The 20,928-nt window shown below is 39.7% G+C and overlaps 1 protein-coding gene across 1 annotated transcript in view; it reads right to left on the minus strand.

Annotated features, from left to right (window-relative positions):
* SFMBT1 (Scm like with four mbt domains 1) overlaps positions 1 to 20,928 on the minus strand; it is a gene marked incomplete at both ends in the record, with an annotated part of 33,394 nt that overhangs the window by 7,681 nt on the left and 4,785 nt on the right. The window contains 12 exons of the mRNA XM_082321439.1: positions 859 to 923; positions 2,197 to 2,239; positions 3,730 to 3,843; positions 4,547 to 4,673; positions 6,119 to 6,201; positions 8,044 to 8,194; positions 9,400 to 9,501; positions 10,439 to 10,536; positions 12,075 to 12,321; positions 13,223 to 13,311; positions 13,756 to 13,996; positions 19,169 to 19,263. Of these exons, the coding sequence (XP_082177565.1) occupies positions 859 to 923; positions 2,197 to 2,239; positions 3,730 to 3,843; positions 4,547 to 4,673; positions 6,119 to 6,201; positions 8,044 to 8,194; positions 9,400 to 9,501; positions 10,439 to 10,536; positions 12,075 to 12,321; positions 13,223 to 13,311; positions 13,756 to 13,996; positions 19,169 to 19,263 (1,455 nt within the window). The remainder of the gene's footprint in view (positions 1 to 858; positions 924 to 2,196; positions 2,240 to 3,729; positions 3,844 to 4,546; positions 4,674 to 6,118; positions 6,202 to 8,043; positions 8,195 to 9,399; positions 9,502 to 10,438; positions 10,537 to 12,074; positions 12,322 to 13,222; positions 13,312 to 13,755; positions 13,997 to 19,168; positions 19,264 to 20,928) is intronic.

Below are 20,928 nucleotides of genomic sequence, written 5' to 3' on the forward strand. Positions count from 1 at the left end.
GTTATGTATAATATGTATTGCAAGATACTTATGTATAAATACAAAATTATTTTACCCTAGCAGTGTTGTAGTTTTTCTTGATTGAGCAACACTGTCACTTAAAGATCTTAAATTCAGTAGTTGATAACTGGCAGATAAATAAATGAAGTAAAATTTACATTATGATTCTATTAAAAGCCAATTAAAATGCTAAGCAAGCACGAATCTTTTCTATCAAGCTTGCATTTAGTGCAGCTTCAGATGTGCATTTCACTGTACAGAAAACAGCAGAAGAGGCATTTTGTTGCCAAACAGATATATCTGTATGACTGTTTCACCAGCAGATGTACTTATTCATCATATTCATTCTTGCAACAGTTTAGAAAATTATTAGATTTCGCCATCTGGCACACAAAGCAGTTTACTGTTTGAATTGCTTTTGTTTATCATGATGATGAAGTTATCATAAAAAACAGACAAACCTGCTTCCCAAAGCTAGAATCCAACAACTCAAGAGCACAGATGCAGCACGCCTGTTGTGTTTCTCCCAACATTATTAAACATAACAGGTGACAATAAAAAAATCATCTGCATAGGTCACAATACACATTTGGCTCCACATATTCTCTGCTGGAAGGGGGATGTTCTGATGTAAAAATCTAATTTCCAGGTTTAATGCAGATATCAATTGCAGGACACAAGTAATTGTATGTTTTTGTTTGTTTCATTCTTTTTTGAAATTCAACAAATCATCAAGGGATGAAAATCCCTTTCCTCCTCTCCCCTCTCCTAACAGAAGACTGTTGAGCAGCTGAACAATGAGGCGGCTGAACTGTTACAGGATTTTATCTTTGTTAGCCTGCCCTCTCTGATCAATACCTGAGTCAGAAGAGTTCAGTTCCTGGTTCTTTAGTCCATCATGAACTGTCCTTGAAGACAAAATTCTGAAACAAAAAGAAGAAGATTGGGAAAAGGGACAGATGGATAGGATAGTCACCTCTCAGTTACTAAAACCCAACCATTAAATTCTTTTTTTCTCCAGGTCTAGCCTTATTAGTCTGCTTTCTATACCTCCCCTGTTTCACAATGACAACATGCAAGGACTATCAAATTCAATTTGGAAAGGACTACTGTACTGCTACAGCTAGCAACAATCCTTCCTTGCTTGAAGTATATGGGCTACCTTGCTGATGAACACACCACACACAAACTACCGATAACAGCTTACATTTTCTGCCTCCTTTTAACTTCATTTCACATTTCATGGCACAAGGCAGTGTACAGTCTTACCTTATCCATTTTGAAAAAGATGGATTTTAAACAAAATATAACCAAAATGACTCAAGTGCTCTGGTGAGAATTCCAATTACAAAACATGGAAGAACAGTCTGCTCAGTATTTTAGGAGCAATGAAAACATTGGCAGGACTACTGACAGATCTGGTGTTTGTAAAGCTGTAAGAGTCAATAAAACCAACTGTCAGGCATTCTACTGAGCATTTTTGAGCAGGCTCACATGAAGGAGTTTCATATGCATGACACAGAGCTTACAGATGAATTGTAGATATTACCAGAACTCTCCTTTTTGGCTAGTCTGGGCCAAATTTAATCTGGGAAGGAATTACTAGAAGTTCATCTACTAAATGACAGCACTCACACTAAAGCCAAATTTTCTAATCAGCGGTGCAAAATCACAGCTACACATTAAGGCAACCACATTTTCTAAGCATGTTTACATTACAGAAACCGCATTGTTGAGAAGAGAATACAACCAAAAGGGAATCCAGTAATTTTCCCTATTAATCGCCATTAAAAAAAGGCTCAAGCGCAAACTTACAAACATAGTCTTAAGATCAGACTAGTTTTTCTTAAATGCACTTCAATGCTCACAGATAATGCAATCTTTTAAAAATGAAAGATCAACAATTTCAACCCCAGAACTTCAATGACTTGACCTATTCAATAATTCAGCTGAGTTGCACTAGCATTGTTAAAAGACAAATTCCATGCTTTCTGTATCTCCTACTATAGCAGTGCAAGAAGTCTTTTTCAACATCAACAGGAACAACCAGCATTAAGATAAACGGATTGTGGAATCTCTCAACCCTCAGTATAGCACTTCTGTAAAGCTAAACCTAAGACAATATGATTTACCCATTAGAAAAAAACCCAAACACAAACCCCAACAAAAAATAAAAGCAAGAAACCTGATACGTACTGTTTCTCTGGTTGAACTACTGCAATTTTTTTCTGCTTGTTTACTGAAAGGAAGAAGAAGAAGAAAATATAAACAGCAAAGTATGGGAGGCAAAGAAATAAAACTTCTAGCATAATATACTAGACTCATTTCCTCCAAGTTATACGCCAAAAAGAATCTATGTCCAAAGTCACCACAATGTTAGATAGCTGACCCATCTGCACTAGGCACATGCTGGCCCATATAATCTGAAGTAACCCAAAAGGTTTACTTCAACTTTCACTAAAAATTCATTAAATCAAGCATGCATATCCCCAGTCTTCTCGGAAATCTCACCTTTTGTGCATCTTTGTTTGCATCATAGCCCCTAAACTACCTGTAATATCAGCCAAAAAGGAAGGATATGCTTTTCTTTTCAGCACCCAAAGGTGCTGAAACCTAACCAAAGGTTAGGTTCATAGGCCTAACTCACCACTTTACTGGCACAAGGAACTTCAACACCATTTAACGTTGAAATGGAATGAAATTAGCTTGTTAGAAACATATATGCCTTAAGCCAATTGCTATGGAGGAAAACACTGTTGCAACTAAGAAAGTCAATTAGGTGATGGGTCCACTTGCTAATTCTGGCTTTCACAATCAGGTAATAATATTAAACAAGGTAATGCCATATGTGGCTCTTCAGCAATTTCAGGCTTTCTCCCCAAACTTCTGCATTTTTTTTTTTTAAAGCATCTTTTCTCTAATTAGGTTCCCCACCCCCCATCCTTGGCAGTGCAGGCATGTCTCAGATTAGTTTCTCTTGCTTTGACTTGCAGTAAATGACAGCTCATTCCAAACTTACAATTTTATTATCATAGAATGCTTTGGGATGGAAGGGACCTTTAAAGGTCACTTAGTCCACCCCCCCTGCAATTGGCAGGGACATCTTCAACCAGAAGTTCTTCAGTTTCTCCAACCTCCATTACACTTTAACAAACAGAACTCACTAACCAGTTAAGAGAAGACACTACCTTATACTACTTACTAGTGTAATTAAAACAGATAGGATTTACTTTTCCACATTTTGTCATTAAGGGATCATAACCATCTGGCCTATTTAGAAAGCTAGTCCCCTTTATTTAAACTCCAAAATGTATACACACTCAACACTGTTTTGTTACGGCATTAATTTTACTTGCACAAGTGCAAGTGTAAAATCAGTATCACGGTCAGACACATGGCAAGAACAGCTCGGACAAAAGTATATGCATAGCATGGGTGCGTGTGCATACACACAGATACGATTTCTTTATTGTGACCAATGGATCATTTCCACGTGCTCGTACAGTGTGCAAGGGTCTAAAGCCAACACTGCCTGTTTTGGAGTTGTTGTATGGATTCCAACTGGACCTAACAGTTAGGGGAACAGTTGCACAAGGCATGGATTCTCTATACATGCTGAGTGTTTCCAAATTCAGTGATGCCTGCAATAATTCTGCAGTAGCCTGCTCTTGAAGGTCTCGCCACCTCTATCAACCCAGCTAGCCACTGCAAGTAGAACAGAACTGATACCTATTGCTTTGCGAGGAGGTCTGAGCTGATATCCATTCGTCTCACACCAACCCACTGGAAATATATTCATTGATTCCACGCTCACTATACAGTCAGGGACGGGCTTCTTGGAGCCTGTTCAGTTTAGAGAAGCAAAAATTGAAACAACTCATAAAAATAAAAAACTTAATTTTGTTAATGCTTGCTATATGTTTGCCAGTGAAGCTGCTTTTACTTATGGCATATCTGGAACACAATATCAATTGTTTATTCATTCCCTTTTATTGACCAGATTCTTTCCTGACCTCATTTGCTTCCTCCTAAAGGCTGGAGATGGGAATTTGCCATCCACAGTTTAGCAGAGATGCACAGTGCATAGTAAGTGCATGCTGATGTACTTCCAATCAAGTAATGGGATTATAATGGAGAATGGCTGACATAGGCCTATTCTATCTTAATGAAGAACCTCTCTAAAAGTTTTCTTCCTAGGTCTGGTCAAAGTTTGCAAGAATGCAAGTCGCTCATTTGTAAAAATGTTACAAGGCCCTTGCTTTCTAAAAGACGCTGATCAGCACTTCACACAGTGCGCTAGCCTAGCACTGACACACTGCAATGCACAAATGCCATTTTTGCCTGGCTTAAATAAGCACAGCCATCCAAGGGTAACTAGGACACAGACAATGCAAATGGGCTTTTGCTGTGTTTTCATTGAGGAAACGGCGATTTGCTGCCCATATTCAGCAGGCAGTGAGTTTGCTCCAGATACTCTTAAGGTTGGATGATGGTACTATGGAAGAATCAATGCAAGTGCTACTCTCCTCTCCCACATCAGGCTTACCCTCCAGCTGAAGCCAGAGGTAGGAATCTTTCAACTTGGTGACTGTAGCAATGCAAACTTCTTCAGGATCAACTGGGTTCACAGCCTCAAGTTTCATATTCTCTTTAAATCCATGGTCAGAAGTTAACTAGGAAAAAGGCAGAATACTTCAGTAGAATACCATCTGTATATCTAGTATATGATATGAATAGCCACGAACAGGAGCAACACATAAAAGCCTCAGTGTATGAGTAACATAGAAGGATACTCATGCAGTCAGGGAAGATTTCACATAATTAGCACATTGAATACAAGTAAGATATATTATGAACTACAAAGAATTTACATTAAAAAAGGCCCTATAGGCATACCTAGAAAAGAACATGTTTGTACTCAAAAATAAGGATGCTGAGACTCACTGAAAGGATTGAGTGCATTCTAAGCAACCAGGAATTCTCTGCTGCTTGCTACCTAAGTGATAAGTCTGACAAATAGCTGACCAGGCTCTCTGTTCTATTATGTTAGCTTGGAAATCCATTTTACGTATGCAAATAACATTCCTGCCTCATCCAAGTGAGCTCTGGCAGACAGCAAAGGAAGCCGCCTTTTCATTTTACATTTTTTGGATTAGAAGGATTTCACTTTATTCACCAATTTAGTCCCCATTTATCAAGAAATTCCTAAAGCGTAAGAATGGGTATTTATCCAGCTCTGAAGCGCCTGAATTAAAGGCAATAAGTAACAGCCAGATAGAGACCTCTTCCTCCCAGAGCCACTCTGCAACATAATTACAGGATCAATACATTACGAATTCTGGAACTAGCCTACAGTGATCAACTCTTCTCAGAAAAAGGATAATAAATTCAGTGACCTGTGCTAAGATGCCACAGCTTACAAGACAGAACAAGGGCAACAAGAATTCATAGCCAGCAACACCCTCTTCAAAAAATGGTAATTATTCATTTTAATTTCTTCCCCTAAGCACTGCAATAGCCCAAGTATTGTAAATGGAACTGGAAGGCAGGTGTTAATAGTACCCTTTTCTGCTTGACAAGGTATTCTGCTTGGGGAGACAGCAATACTGTCACTGAACCAACAAAAGCCCAAAATCTAGCAAGTACTTCAGGCATTGATTAATGTAAAATGATTATTTGGTACTAATTTAAGATGACTTGGTATTGATTAATACAATGCAATGAATTTTTCAAGCTGAAAGGAAGGAATATTGAAAGAGTATAGTAAGTAAATGAAACACGGTCTATTAAAAGGCCCTGTTTCCACAATTACAGGAGTACTAAGGATTGATACTGTTTTATGACTATTCCATGGACTCTTACACATCTCAATTTTACAAAACACTCATTTCTTTTTGATCTGCTTTATCGCAACTGAAGCATTTGGTCCACCAATTACTTACCTGGGAAGTTGGCATGCACCTACTATTGTTCACATACATTTGTACTTTCTTAACTCTTCCATTTCCTCAGTTATCACACATACTTTAAGTAAAAAACACACAAAAGGTTCTTCTCACTGGAATCAAGAGTGTCATTCACATAACAGAAGAGAGATTTTTCTGCAAGAGAACCTTACCGAAGGGAAGCAGCTCTGGGGAGCTGCCTCAGCACCACATTGTTTGAGGTAGTCTGCCCAATCGAAGTCCTGCCCAGGATAACCTAGGTGAAGAAAAAGCAAAGGGGTTAGTTTAATGGCATGAGAACAAATGATTCATTTCAAGCTGACATGAAATATAGATCACTGAAATCTGGATCACTTGAGTTTGTCAGCTGACTAGGGCTTCACTGAGCCATCTGAGGTCAGCTCATAGCATGGTTCTGACATATTTGAGATATCCTCTTTATTTTCATTGCAGAGGGGCTTTTGGGCACTGCCCCACCTTGATTCCTACTTTTGACTTGAAATGGCATCAAACTAAAAGTGACTTCACAGAAAGCAACCTGAAGCGTGAATCAAGTTCATCTGCTAAGCAGACAAGGGCAGCAATCAGAACATGGGGAAGCATTTGCACCCTCTTCACAGGGTACAGATGAGATTCTGGCAAAGCTTCCACAAGATTACTTCATTAATGTCATGTCAGCTCTGAAACTTTTTATTTTTTTAAATAGAGCACCCAAAATAAGTTCAATACCAACACATTACTTTCTCAAACACATGTTAAATACCAAGTCATTAAAGAGAGCAGTTAGTCATCCTAAAAGGCTCGTCAAATTTGCTAACAGCTGTAAATCTGCATACATATTTGAAGGGAAGAATCTTAACATGGAGTCCATCAGGAGACAGAGCACCTCTCCAAGAAAAAGACAAATTCTACTTAGAGGAAATCCTTCACTTCCCTGTGATCTAATAAAAAGCAAGTAACTGAAAGGAAGTGGGTGCAGAAGTGTGCTGCCATGACAGTTTGAGGCTGGCAGTATATTAGCAGGGAGACAACTGCAGCATTTATTCCAGTAGTACCTTGGAAGCACTCCCCTACAAGAGACACCTGTGACAAGGGTTTAAGAAACCAAATAAAATTTTAAAACTAGTCTAAGAATATAGTATTCACATGGCAATCTAAAAACATTAACTTCAACTAACCCCCAGAGAAGGCCTAACCACAGAAGGACCTATTTATTTTTCTCAGTTTTATCAGTGCCAGCAGGACTCTTGTCTTGAGACAGTTCAGAATGCCCACCATTTCCAGGGGGCCTACAAGACGAGAAGCTTAAAATCTTTCTCAATTCCAGTCACATGCCTAGAAAGTGAGATTTTGTCTTTCACATGCAAAATTCTAGGTAATGCTGGGTCAAGCAAAGCCACTTTTTGTACCTTACCCAAGGAAAGGCAAGAGACAAAAATCCTATGCTCTTTGCTCCTCTGCTGTCATGAGCAGCTAAAACAAAACATTCTGAATTCTGTGGTGGTGAGTAAGAGCACTGAGTCCCTGGTTTTACAATACCAGTGACATTTCCAATTTGAGAAAATGCATAAATATTTCAGTAGCTGAGGATCACTCCCCAATTCCCTTATGTCCTGAAGCAATGTTTCCGCAATCTGCTACCTTACCTGATAGGTCCTTAAAAAAAAACCAAAAAAAACTTCCTTAACTTCTAAGTAATAAGATATTCTAAAAATATTATAAGACATTGGATAACAACGTTCCATTTTGACCAGAAGCAAAAATCTAATGCAAAGACTATATGCTTCTGATATCTTGTTAATTAATGCTGAAATCAACATTGCCTTCAGCCCTGGCACACATACTCCATTCGTTCAAGTGTTCAGGTTTTTATGCATGACCAGCATCCCCAGCTACTGTCATCTTCTCAAATCCAGGCACATACCCAGGAAACTTCAGTTTCACTAACTCAAAGCTCCTGTTTCTCAGAATTTGATCTTTCTTGTTCTTTGCTTGTGCTACTACATGTAATTCTTTTGCAAAAGTGCTGTCCTAAACATAGCACTCTGGGGACTGCAATCTACTTCCTTCTAAGAGGACAGAGCAAGCACAAACATACCTGGTGGGGGACTGAGATGCAAGCCGTTCTTCAGACTCCATTGCACAGGGAAAATACCAGCACTGTTGACATGACAAATGTAAGACTGGCTGGTTGTACGCTCTGGTCTCAAGTCATCAATTTCTATCATGAAATATTTTTCATTGTATACCTGTAGTTAGCCAAAAGAGAACCACGTGGTCTTGTAAGTAGCAGATTCTGATCTACTGCTCCCTCTCCCCCATTTTGATAACTTTATTAAACAGCAACACTGCATGATGAAAACCCTTTACCTTGAAATACTGTGAGGGTTAAAAAAAAAATCAAAAAGAATCTATGGGATTCGTAACCAGCAGACTCCTCTGCATTATCTGGAAACTTAACAAAAACAAGTAATAACAAAAGACGATGTACAAGCACTTAAAAAATAAGGTGATCAAGTGCTATATTAAATTTTCTCATGAAAAATGCAGAGAAATTAGAGTTTGTGGTCTTATTACCATTCTGTAATAACAAAAGTGCTTATTTCAACAAGGCTAAACCATGTCCGAGGATGGACTGTCACAAGTAAAACCACTAGGCTCCTGAAGTAACTAGGAGCAGGCAAGAAAATATCAAGAAAACTAAATGATTTTGCTTTGCTTGGAACTGGTTGTGCCTTTTTAGTAACAAGCGAGCACCTTATTTGAAGAAACTGTATGTTAGTTTAACAAGAGAGAGATCACCAAAATGTAAGATACCATATTGAGAGACTATCTGTCCTAAAGAAAAGGCAACAGTTCCTGGAAAATATAAAAAAAAAAAAATTTAAAATATGTCCTAGTTTTATGTTATACAGCAACATTTTGGTTTACTATATCAAAGCAGGTCTCTCAGAACCTTTCACCTGTTCACTAAAACTGGAAGACAGAAGTTGCTCAAAACCTGATTATGTTGGGGAGTTTTCATTACAACTTTAAAATCCATGTAAGTCCTTGTTTGAAAACCAGGCTACTTAAACATCAGAGCTTGTACATAGTAATGACATTAACTTTTACAAAATCAAAACCCCAAAATCTGTCTTCAAGGGGATACTCAGATTATGAGGGATTATATCCAATTTTAAAAATCTGGGTTTAACAATTTCAGCCATTTGACCTTTTGAGCTTCTATCTTCATGGAACTTTTCCCCTACTTTCAAATCCAATGTCTTCACCATCAGCAGTTAAGTTTTTTTTTTCCTGGCAACCTGTCCCCTAAGGGAGACACACAAATACTTAATGTGAAAACTAGTTCAAGATTTTAAGATAATCAATTAATGAGAATTTCCTGAGCATTTATGAAGAGAAGTAGCAACTGAATTGAATCTTAACAGGACAAGTTCAAGAGCCCTGGTACCTTGAGAACTGTAGCAGGAGAGATTACAAAAGGAGCCATCGGGTCCACAGCTTCTAACTTCATGCCTTCAGAGAATGAATGCACTCCAATCACAGGTTTATCCTGAAAAATGAAGTATCAAAGCGATTACCTGCCTTTCTCCATCAAAAGATGTATCTTATGTAATTCAACTGAAGAGGGAAACTTGAGTTTTTATTAGTTCATTCTAAGAAATAAACATGTCACAGTACCAGCAACCTCTCTATAATGAAGAGAAAAGGCCAACTATGCCCTCTGAGACTGACAGTTTTCCATGAGTTTTAGGAATCTGAGTCCCAAAGATTTCTTCCTCTGATATTCTCCACACAGAAGCAAGGTTTCACAATACAGGGTGGTCTGGTAAGTCAAGAGTGTCTTCCCCCCTCCCCCCCAGTATATCCTGCTCTGTATATGACCCAATAAATTCAAGAGCAACAGCATCTCCTGTTCTATTTTGCTTACAGGTCCAAATGAAGCCGAGAAAAATGAACTAAGAACTTGAAGGACTAAATTTATATTCCTACTTCTCAAAATGTGTCAAGATTTTTAAATTTTAATTCATGCATATTTAAATTCAGACTCATTAATAGCATTTTCTAACACTCAGGATATAACAGGACACCTTATACAGCATGTGTGACTTTATCACGTTACAGATTAGGTGGTACACATGTTAAACTTTTCAACGTACTCACACAATTAGAGAGACTGCAGTAACCCTGCACTCCTCTAGAAGGACAGTAATCCGCCAGACCAGCCATTATAAAGGTTAAGAATCAGGGATTTTTTCCAGTATGACAACTAATGGCTCACAGACTTGTGATGGGTATGTTGCCTAACTTAACAAGAATTGTATCATAGTATGATTTTTTTAAAACAGAGAGAGAAAGGAAAAAAATTTTAAAAAACAAACCAAAACAGCCTAAAAAGTTTCAGTGACTGACTTCCCTGAATCATTTCTTGGGAATATAGCATTTTCATTATATCATCCACAGAATTAAACTACACGTTGTGTCTTTACCTTAAAGAGATCTGTAGGAACTGATGACTCCTCTTCCTCCTCTTTCACCTTCTTCAGGATCTCTTGCCAATCTGCCTCACTCTTCAGGGCCCTAATGGCTTGAATAAAAAGAAAAGAAAATAGTGAAGTCAGCTTCTTTCTTCTTCTTTTCCCTCAGAAAACAGAGTTTGATTTGTGCTATTCCAAGTGCTAAATTCACAGTCTGTTCAGAATCTGTACAAATACCTGCCTTCTTAAAAACTTACTGTTTTCTTAGACATTTGGACATGTTACAAGAAGGGACAGAAGTCAAGCAGCAGCATCACCCATATGCTGCCCAGTCTAGTTTTTCTGAGAAAACGGAGGTCACATCAACACCAAGGAAAACTTCTGGAGAAATGTATGACCAGGAAACAAATCCCACCTAGATAACACTGGTCTGTTTTATGCTTAAGCAAGCAGAAAGCTCAATAAGTGTTCCACAATTCTGTCCCAGCTGCATAAGTTACTCTTTTAGCATCTGTAATTGCAGACCACATACCTCTCTGATAGAAGAGGAACTACTTGTACTGGTGCCATCACGCTCAAAGGATCCCTGAAGTTAAGCCTGTGACTATATCAAAGGCTCTTACGTAGACATAAAAAGGAAACGAGTCTAGTAGCTAACTAGTATTTTTAAAAGCCATTATTCACTTAAATAGTGCTGTGGAATCCACTCATCTCGTTTCTGTCAGTGATTTGGCATCTCCTTGTTCACAATCCTGATTTCAGCAGAGATTGCTCAAGCACTAGCAAAGGCAGCATGCTCAGTCATTTCAACAAAAATTGTTTTGTTTTGCTCAGCGTGATTTCTTCTTGCCATAAGGGAAAAACATAAAAAAAAAAAAAAACACAACAAAAACAACTGTTCGGAACAATCTGAACTTCCCCAACTAATAGCACAGAGTGTGCCAGCATCTTAGATGTACACCTGCCTTTGCAGAAAGGCTTTAGGGTAATGCTTAAAGGCTTTAGGGTAATGCTTAACATTTTCCAGTTTTACCCAAAGGCTTCCCCTCATCAGGAAACATGTTAAATCACTGCTCAGCTGATAAGAAATCCATTTGTGTTTCAGCCATTTTATGTCCCACTTCTTTGATGAGCCACCCTGACATGCACGTGCCTGGAAAACATGGTAATCTGTCCTACTCTCTGCCTCCGCTTCCATGTACTCACTCCCTGAGCACCCATTTTTAAGGACATTTTCATATCCACGTAATACCTCTTTAGACAAGGCCTTAATTAGCCGAGTAGACTTGGGAGTCCCAGCTGCAAAAGCGCCTGTTGAGCAGTACTTCAAAACCAGATGACTTTCCCCCTGCCCAGGATACAAACCTACACAAAAATAACCGTGAAGGAAATCCCTTCCTCAGCTCCTCCCTTTCCACAAACAGGTGGAAAATTTTGACAGCCAAAATCATTTAGCAACTTTTGAACGCGTGGGTGAAAAGTCTTGTAGAACTATTTACTGGTGTTTCCATTTATATTTCATTAGGTTTAATATTTGTCAGATCACACACTGACTGTATGCATCCAGAAGGTAGATTTAGAGCACCAAAGCAGCGGCAGTATTCTCTAGCCTCTGATCACCATATAAAAGATACATGTTTTGAAGTACCTAAAGGTGGTTGCAGGCTATATCCATGTTGAGTTGCCCACCCCACTTGATGAAGGAATGGGTCCAAGTAGAATATCCATTGGTCAAATTTGTCAGAATCCTCCAGCCCTTCGTATCGCAATTTAAGTCTCCCACCAACATTTTCTACCACGTTGACTATCCAGGCTTCCAGGGAATCCCGGACATTTTGCAGTTCTAGTCGGGAGCCTGGTGCAATGAGATCCAATGGATTTTTCCCTCTGTGAAGCTACAAAAAGATCACAAATTATTCTGTACAACAGACCAAAACAAATCCCATACTTCCACTTCTTTATACACATTCTTTTTGCATAAATAAAGTATGAATACAGAAGTAAAGAAATACAAGTCCCTTACTAACACAGGACAACAGAAATGACAACGTTTAGAATCGCTGGTGCTCGCATGTAGATACAGTCACATCTTTCACTTAAGTCCTCCTCATCATTTTCAGAAGCATTATCACTTATATATTCAAGGTTTGAAGGAAACATGAATAATCTCTTTCTAAAACTGAGTCATCTAGCATACAAAGATGACTAGACAGAAAAGATAGAAAGATAAAAATGTTAATTGTAAAGAAGATGTCAACAGCATTTTTCAAAAAAATTATGTTCTGTACTTCACAACCAGACACTGATATGAGGTGCAAATATTGTTTAAGTGCAGAGGAGGGGATAAAAATTTGGTTCTTCACTAGCAAAGATGCAAGATTTAAGTGAAACAATAATCTGTCCATTAGTTTAAAATAAGAGAAATTAGTGAAAGGAGTCAACTTAGAAAGGGGACAACATGAAAGCTAGATGAATAAAGGATTATTTCCTTAGAGCTGTATGAAGCAGGAGCAGAACAGGAGGAAGACTGAAATCTAAGGGAGTTTGAAAAAGGTCTTTCTTTTGATAGCATTAATGAACAGCTCAAACCTGCAGTGACAGATATGTCTCAACACTATCAAAATTAAGTACTGTAAATAGGAAACACTAGAGAGTGGAACTTTAAGGTCAGCAGCATACTGCAATGCTCTCTAAACTTAAAAAAGGAATTGAACTGACAATCTGAATAGTGGTTCCCTTAAAGACACAGGGGAAAACCAAGACAAAACCCAAGATACAGCACACTGCAGCACTTACCCCCTCCAGCAGGTTAGCAGGAGCACTGCATGCTCCTTTCAGCACCCGCTGAAGGAATTCCTCCTGGTCAGGTATCTTGTCCTTGATACCTAGGTGAAAAGTGAAGAAGAAAGACTGTGATTCTTCCTGCCAGTTAAAGATCATTGAGATAACAAGACATTACCACACTCCTGCACTGCCTAATTCACAAGAATCTGCTACACACTCACCAGTAACACCTTAAAAGAAGAAACAAAACAACAACAAAATCTTTAAAGGAAATGACAAAGCAGTAGAATTTGGTGGGTGATGATTAAGATAACCACAAGACTCTGTAAAAATAAGTCTAATTGTGAAATTAAGCTAACTCCTCTCTGGTGAAAGAGCAACCTCCTACTGTAAGTCACAGGATTTCAGTAAGAACATGGCAGACAACCTCAACTTGTCATCACAGCAACACCACCTGCGCATAACAGCAATTATGAAGACTATCTGCCAGGCTTACAAAGGATAATTTTGTATGTACTCCTCGCTTCTGCATATGGAGCCAATACCTTCAGGCACTTTGAGAATCTTCTTGTTCTGCTCACACCAGCCGATGGGGTGTAAATCAGCTGTCATGATATCACACCAAAAGTCAGCCTTGCGGTCTTCCCCATAACCATCATAGCGTAACAGAAGCAGCTGCCCACAGGTAGTAATGATGGTGGCTACCCAGTAGGTGTTTTGGTCAGACTTGACAGCAACTTCTAGCTTCATACCAGGGGCAAAACCATTCTGTAAACTTGTATCCACCTGAAGAGGAAGAAGATCATCACATTTGAGCACCTCCCAGAAACTTCATGAAACAACAGGTGGAACCATTTAGACATGTTCATTAGCAAAAAACCTCAAGACAAATGCTATCCAGTCTCTTCAGAGAAACAACTTCATCACATTATGTGACCCAAATTGGAATGTACACAGCATTATCATCAATGAAATCTCCTTTGCATTTCAGAGTATCTTTTCAACCTAAAATCAATATCTTGCAATTCATCTTCCTGCCCTGGACAATACCTCAACCATCACTGAAAAGCTTTCCAACCCACAGCTGGGCTGTCAAGCTAGGCAAAACTAAAGGTCAAACTCAGCAACACAACCTTGACTTTTTGTGTTAAACTATCTCTTTCAACCTCTTTGGACAAAAAGCCTGTTTAAAGTACATACATGTGCTTTAGATAATGATACCACTATCTCTTCCGCCATGCTCATTTAAGAAGGTATGAATCTGCAGAAATTGCAGAATAACGAAGTTTAATGTCTCTATCGAAGAACCTAAATAATTCTGTATGTAGCATTGTTACATAAACTGCATAGAACACCAACAGTATGTGTTCTTCAGTGAACTCATGCTTTGACAACAATACAGCACCCGATACTGTGTGCTCTGCGTGTACGCGTGTGTTGTGTGCACGCATGTGTGTGTTGTGTGCGCGCATGGTGAGGAATCTGATGCACAGTACTTGGATACTGAAGCGTAAAAGAGAAAGCAAAACATTAAGTTTCTGTATCCCTTACTTCTCCCAGCTCAAACACTCCTGAAAGAGCAGAAGGACCCTGTTCTACTCTCACCACAGTATGTTTCTGAGCTATGCTTAATTCCATGGCCTCAGTCTTCACTAAAAATCTAACGTGTCGATCCCCTGTTTTCAGCTGAATGTAACTGGTGTTTTCTTTCTTAAGTGGTCCCAAGTTCCATTTCCTCTTTGAACCAACTGCAAGAAAGGCTTTCAGAATGATGCAGATGCAGTAGATATTTTCTGGGTTATTTATTACCAGTTCTGCACTGACGGTTCAGTAACTGCCATAGCTATTATAGTCTCATCAGCCAGCACATACTGGTTTGCTAAAAATAAAACTAAGAGAACCACAGAAGAAAGAAAAGCATATGCCTCTGTTAACTGTTCACATCCTTTAGGTTAATACCCTTCACTTCGAGAAAACTCTTCTTAAGAGCAAAATCAGCAGCACCCAATACCTGCAGATGTTTTGAAGTGATATTACAGAGGTCATCTCATCAAAAAGATGGTTGCTTTGCTGAAGAGATATTACTAAAGACTTCATATTCTGATTCCTGAAAGAAAAGCTGTGAGCTCGACACAAAGTCTGAGGAATTGGGAAATCTGTGCAGCTCTCTGTGCCCAAACTTTCAGCAAAGCCTCCCGGCAGAGAGCTTCATTTTGCGAAACCAACAGCAACAGGTGGAGCTTTCCCTGGAGTCAGGTGCGTTTTTCAAACACTGTCATTTATGTTCCCCAGTGGATACAGCAGAGACCAAGAAGTTAGCACCCTCTCCTGGCAGCTGGGCAAGACGACACTGCTAAGTGGTTTAAAGCACAAAACTTCGTTTCTTTAGGCTGGCTCGCTGAGCAGACTGGCTTGCAGGAGATGCTCTGGAAGCTCTGAGAGTATTTTCTTTGGAGCAGTGGGTCTGAGAGCAGCAGCTTCCTGCTGCACACAGGGCAAGTGGAGATGGCCGTGAGCGGTTAGTGGCAGCACCGCTTAGGCAGCTCCGACCCCTGGTCCCTCCTTCCCATCGAGTACTATCCCCCCCGTTTTGTGCCATGTCGCAGGTCAGACCTGGGGATCTGACTCAGCTCAGAAGGAGATAATCATAGAATCGTTTAGGTTGGAAAAGACCTTTAAGATCATTAAGTCCAACCATTAACCCAGCACTGCCAAGTCCACCACTAAGCCACGTCGCTAAGCACCACATCTACCCGTCTTTTAAATACCTCCAGGGATAGGGACTCAACCACTTCCCTGGGCAGCCTGTTCCAGTGCCTGACTACCCTTTCGGTGAAGAAATTTTTACTAAAGTGAAGAAATTATAAAGAACAGACAAAACGTATTAAGAGCATGCATGAACACATAGCAAATACATGTGTTCAGATCATGTTGAACACGGACTTATTTTTAGTATATGTTTACACACATATGTAAGTTGCAGAAAGGAATTAAAAAAGAGCATTCAACAGTTCTAGAAAAAGTGTATTTAGACGTAGGGTGAGATGACAGCACTGGCATCCAGTGCAATTCCAGGTTTTTGGTAAGCTTTTTTTCCTGCTAGATTGTAGGCAAAACAGCCACTTTGATCTCAATATTGTTTAATTTTTAAAATGCAAATAAATTAAACATTGGAACACACTTAATTTGAGGAAGTAGCTTACATTTTCCAATGCATCTTGCTCATAGTAAGAGCAAAACTTTCAGAATTAATATAAGCATACAAATATAAAAAAGTCCTCTCTCCCATCAGCAAGTCTAGTTCTTTGCTAACACAAGCTGTTGAATCATGGACTACCATTTTCTTAGCCTGATCATGTACTCTCCCACAATGTGGGTTAGGTATTTCTCACCCACCACTCATAATGGGAGGCTGGTCACAGTTTCACTACTCCAATATTTATAAAGAACCAAACAAAAACCTTAAGCTTCCACCTAAAATTTATTTATATTAATTAATGTAGCTATTTATACATACCCATTTGCTCTTGTGCCAATATTATTCTTCGGCTTCGTTTTTTCCACTCTGTTTTTTCAAGAGTACAAAAGTAGTTCTCCCTTAGCTCTCCTGATGACAATTATAAAAATACGTCCTTCTTCAAGTCCAGCAACTAGCACCGCACAGATTCCAGTCGGAGGGACCACCAGTTGCTAGCACAGAGACATCAGTGCCTGTATGCTCTCTGCTGAAAATCTCTCACTTGATGTATCCTGGAATCACACTAACTTTTTTTTTTAGGGCTTCGTCACATAGACGGGCTGTCACTGGGAATCACTGAGGTTCTCCTCCTCTACCTTTTCCAAACCATTACCTTCTAATGGACAGCAGAAATCCTGAGCACGGGACCTTGCACTATTGAATTTCTATTAACAGCAAGATCTAGGTGATGTGACATTGCTGTAAATATGCTCCTCTCTCTACTTGTCAATTCGGTGTCAGCATTAACTTTTAAAAATTTTATGCCAAGCTTATTACAGAGAGCATCAAAATTGGCCTCCAGACAAATTCTAAGGGAACTCTGCTAGCAAATGCCTGGAGGTTCCCCTTCTGAACACGCAGGCATCTATTTTCACGCTCACTCACGCCCCCCCGCGCAGCGCTCCTGGCACCCCGCGTCCCCAGGCCAGCTGCCCGTGCGGGGCGCGGAGCGCGGCCAGCCAAGCTCACCAAGAGCAGCTCCTCTGTCGCGCTGCCCGCAAGAGGGCACCCAACGCAGCAGAAAAGGACTGGGCGACACGGCTACGCTTCGCCAACACCCGCTCGCTGAAGCGCTCTCTACGACAATGTTACTTGCACCAGCAAAACTGCACCGTGTTCTACACACGTAGAGAACAATAAAAAACGTGGATTTTTTTTTTAAACCTATTTCTATTTTTACTGACGATGGCCACAGCAATCAGACCTCTTGTCTGACACAGCTGAGATGGCAAAGAGTGTGGTGCAGGGGTAACAAAATCATTCAAAGCGTGTCTCCTGCCGATTAACAAAATATAACTGCAATGTCAATTCAGCTGGCCACCACTGTAAAGCTGGCATTACAATTAGTTTGTATAACGTCCAAGCTATGACAGCAAGCTTCTTTAACAGAGAACATGTTAGGTAAACCATACCAGAGGAGCAGACAGACCACTCCTCACACTAGTGCAAAATGCCATTGCTGATTCCATACTGCTCCCTCAATGTGGGCTGCATGGACACCACTACTCTGAGTAAGCTTGCTCTTGCTAGAGCCTTAGTACACTAAGGAAAAACAAAGCAAGCATAGGCCTCTCCCCTTCAGAAAAGAGATACCTGAATATTTATTTTGAACAAAAAGCTTAGAATTACATCCCAGTGTATGGAAGAGCCTCTGTGAAGACTACATTTACTGTGCATCTTTACTACTAACACAACTGCCATATTTTAATAGATTCTTTAATGTTTTGCACTTCTGCAGGTTACCTTTGGACTTCAAAATGCTTTGTGATCCTTCACAAACACACCTCAGTTTGTTTTCCTGCTGATTTAAGTCTCCTGTATTGAAAGTGGTGATACTGGACCCAAAAGCGTGAGCACCACAGAGTGCTTTCCAAGCAATGTGCCACACACAAGTCACTACCCTCACTGCATGGTAAAAGACTCACAGCCAGTCTTTGAAAGACTATTAAATAGTAACTTTAATAAAGAGTTGTATAAGGATACAGGCTGGCAGCCTGGAAGGTGTTTCAACTGTTGGAAGAGGTCCAAGAGGTTTGGAAGCCAGCTCTACACAGCTTACCTTCAGTGATGACCCTGTACAAGGCAGACTTCACATTCAGATCTCGCCCAATGGGACAGTGCACTCCAGGATTTTACCAACAAACATTTGATTAAAGATATCCAAGGACAAAGACAAGGGCTTATCAAGACTTCATCCTATCCATTAAGCCTGTGATTGACAATTATCCTAATCAGTTTTCTAACTACTACAGTCAAGTGTTTGGCAGAGCCATTATTTTCTCCTTGGCCTCCTTGAGAGCCACCATTAAAACCTTCTTTCAGAGCACATTTGAATTCTGCTGTTCAAGAGCTATGCCACCAACTTTCAAAAGCTAGCTCCTCCATAGCAGTTGTCCAGTAGCAATCACCAAAAGAAGAAAGAGACTGGCCAGTTTGGGCATTATGAGAAAAATCAAGCTTATCTTCTGGTGCAGAAAAGACTAGGAGCCCCTTAACTTTCAGCACTTGTGGATGGGATTACCCTGTGCTACACACAGAGAGGAAGAAGAGAAACAACAATACACAGGTGAAATTCCTAATTTCTCATTACTCTAAGAAACATGATTATAATTAGTCTTCCAGATTTGAGAGCATCAACTCATTCAAAGAAACCCTAAACATTCAGTGTATCAACAAAACAATGTAGGAGATGGTAAGTAAACACATGCTCCCTTACTCACATGTTTAAAAGACCCATGGGGGGCTGCAGTTGCTCCTGTGTCTTCCAGATACTCATCCCAATTGAATTCCATTTCTTCCACGCTGGAACCAGCATCTGGAAGAAAAACCAAACACCTCCTCTTTAGCAACCTGTTGGCTTAAGTTTTAGGCTACTAAGAACTACAGCAAAACCCACTTCAATTCCAAATGACTGAGTACACAAGTGTGCACTGAACTTCGTTATACATTTCAACACACAGACAACGCTATTTAGCCTTTCTTTGTATGTGAAGGGCACTTTAACTTGGATTTGGCCTGAAAAATAGCGAGCCCCTGAGGATTTTGGTTAAGCACAAATTGTTTACAATTTGTGACAGGAAAACATAGGCAGAAGAGTTCTGTATTTGTATCAACAAAGAGACTCAAAACTCTGGGCACACCAGACCATCAGTGTATTAAATTGAAAACCATCCAGGAAACAGCAATACCAATATAAGAGGTTTGAAAAGAAAGCCTAAAAAAAGTTGAAATATGACTCTCCTCTTTTTTAATGTTATAAAACGTCAAAAGCACAGAAGAGGATTCAGGGTAGTTCTAAAGAAAACAGCTCGAGACACAGCTGAAATCAAGAACACTCAAATTCGTCACTTAAAAAAAGAAACAGCTCATAAGATGTAACAGCTTCTTTAGACCAAGAAAATCTCATTTCTGTGTGCACTTAAAGCAAAAATGTGCTAAAACCACTCAAACCACAGTTCAAAACTCACTCAGGCCGTTAAGGAAGCAAGCAGCTGCACTGAGCCGCACTACCAATTAGTCAGATTTTCTATTATTATTGTCAAGCCTGAGCCCCAGCCCCCATCTCCCCTTCAGTTCTTGGCTCACTTCCCTGCTCCCCTCCTATTCCCGTTTTCTCTAACATGTAACCCGCTCTGTTGAAAAGATGCCACAACCAACACAGGTTGGATTTCAGGTTCCCTGTTTAGTTCAGCACGCAGCCACATTGTATTTTTCCTGCAGGCACAGTGTGGGATGACCAGGGAGGGTCCCACCTCATGTAAGCGGCATTTTTAACCTCAACACACAAACTACAGCTTCAGGTTCAGCAGCAAAATGGGATGGCAGTGAGATGACATCAAAGTAAAGCTTTCCATTTTCACTTTTAGACGGATTCTACCATCTGCACCATAGCTGTCTTTATGAATGAACACGAGAGATTTCCATCTCTCAGTACCAGAAAACCTGATCCCTTGTTTATATCTGAAAACAGAGAAATCTCTGTGTGTCACAAGCATGAGGAGAGCTCAGCAAAGGTTATAGGACACTAACATTTCCTACACACTTGGCCTTTCTTAGGACAGGTGGTAACTATTCTTTCAAGGAGTAGTAGCTTGAGTAGGAAACATTACACGTCCAAAAAAAAGAATGAAGTACTATTATATGCCCTTATCAGACCCATGGACATGCTGACAACCTGCTAAGTATGCTCCACAAGAGTTCTTACTCCTCGAATAAAGAGGAGCAAATATTTGCCCAAAAGTCTGAGCTACATTAAATCGTCTAAAAAACCTACAAGTCTTGAGTGTAAAGTAGGTTCATTTTATCTTCAAACTGATTGTTAAGCTCATTTTTGACTTTTCATTCTAATTCTAGAAATTATCATTTCCCCAAATTTAGAAATGTATGCTGATAGCTTTTGTTTGCTGATGACAGTATCTGTTTTAAAGGCAGCTCATCTCTCTCCCAAACCCAATTTCATTTTGCTATTTTTAAACAACCA

This window comes from Platalea leucorodia (genome assembly GCF_965183815.1).
Source record: "Platalea leucorodia genome assembly, chromosome: 9".
Lineage (NCBI taxonomy): Eukaryota > Metazoa > Chordata > Aves > Pelecaniformes > Threskiornithidae > Platalea > Platalea leucorodia.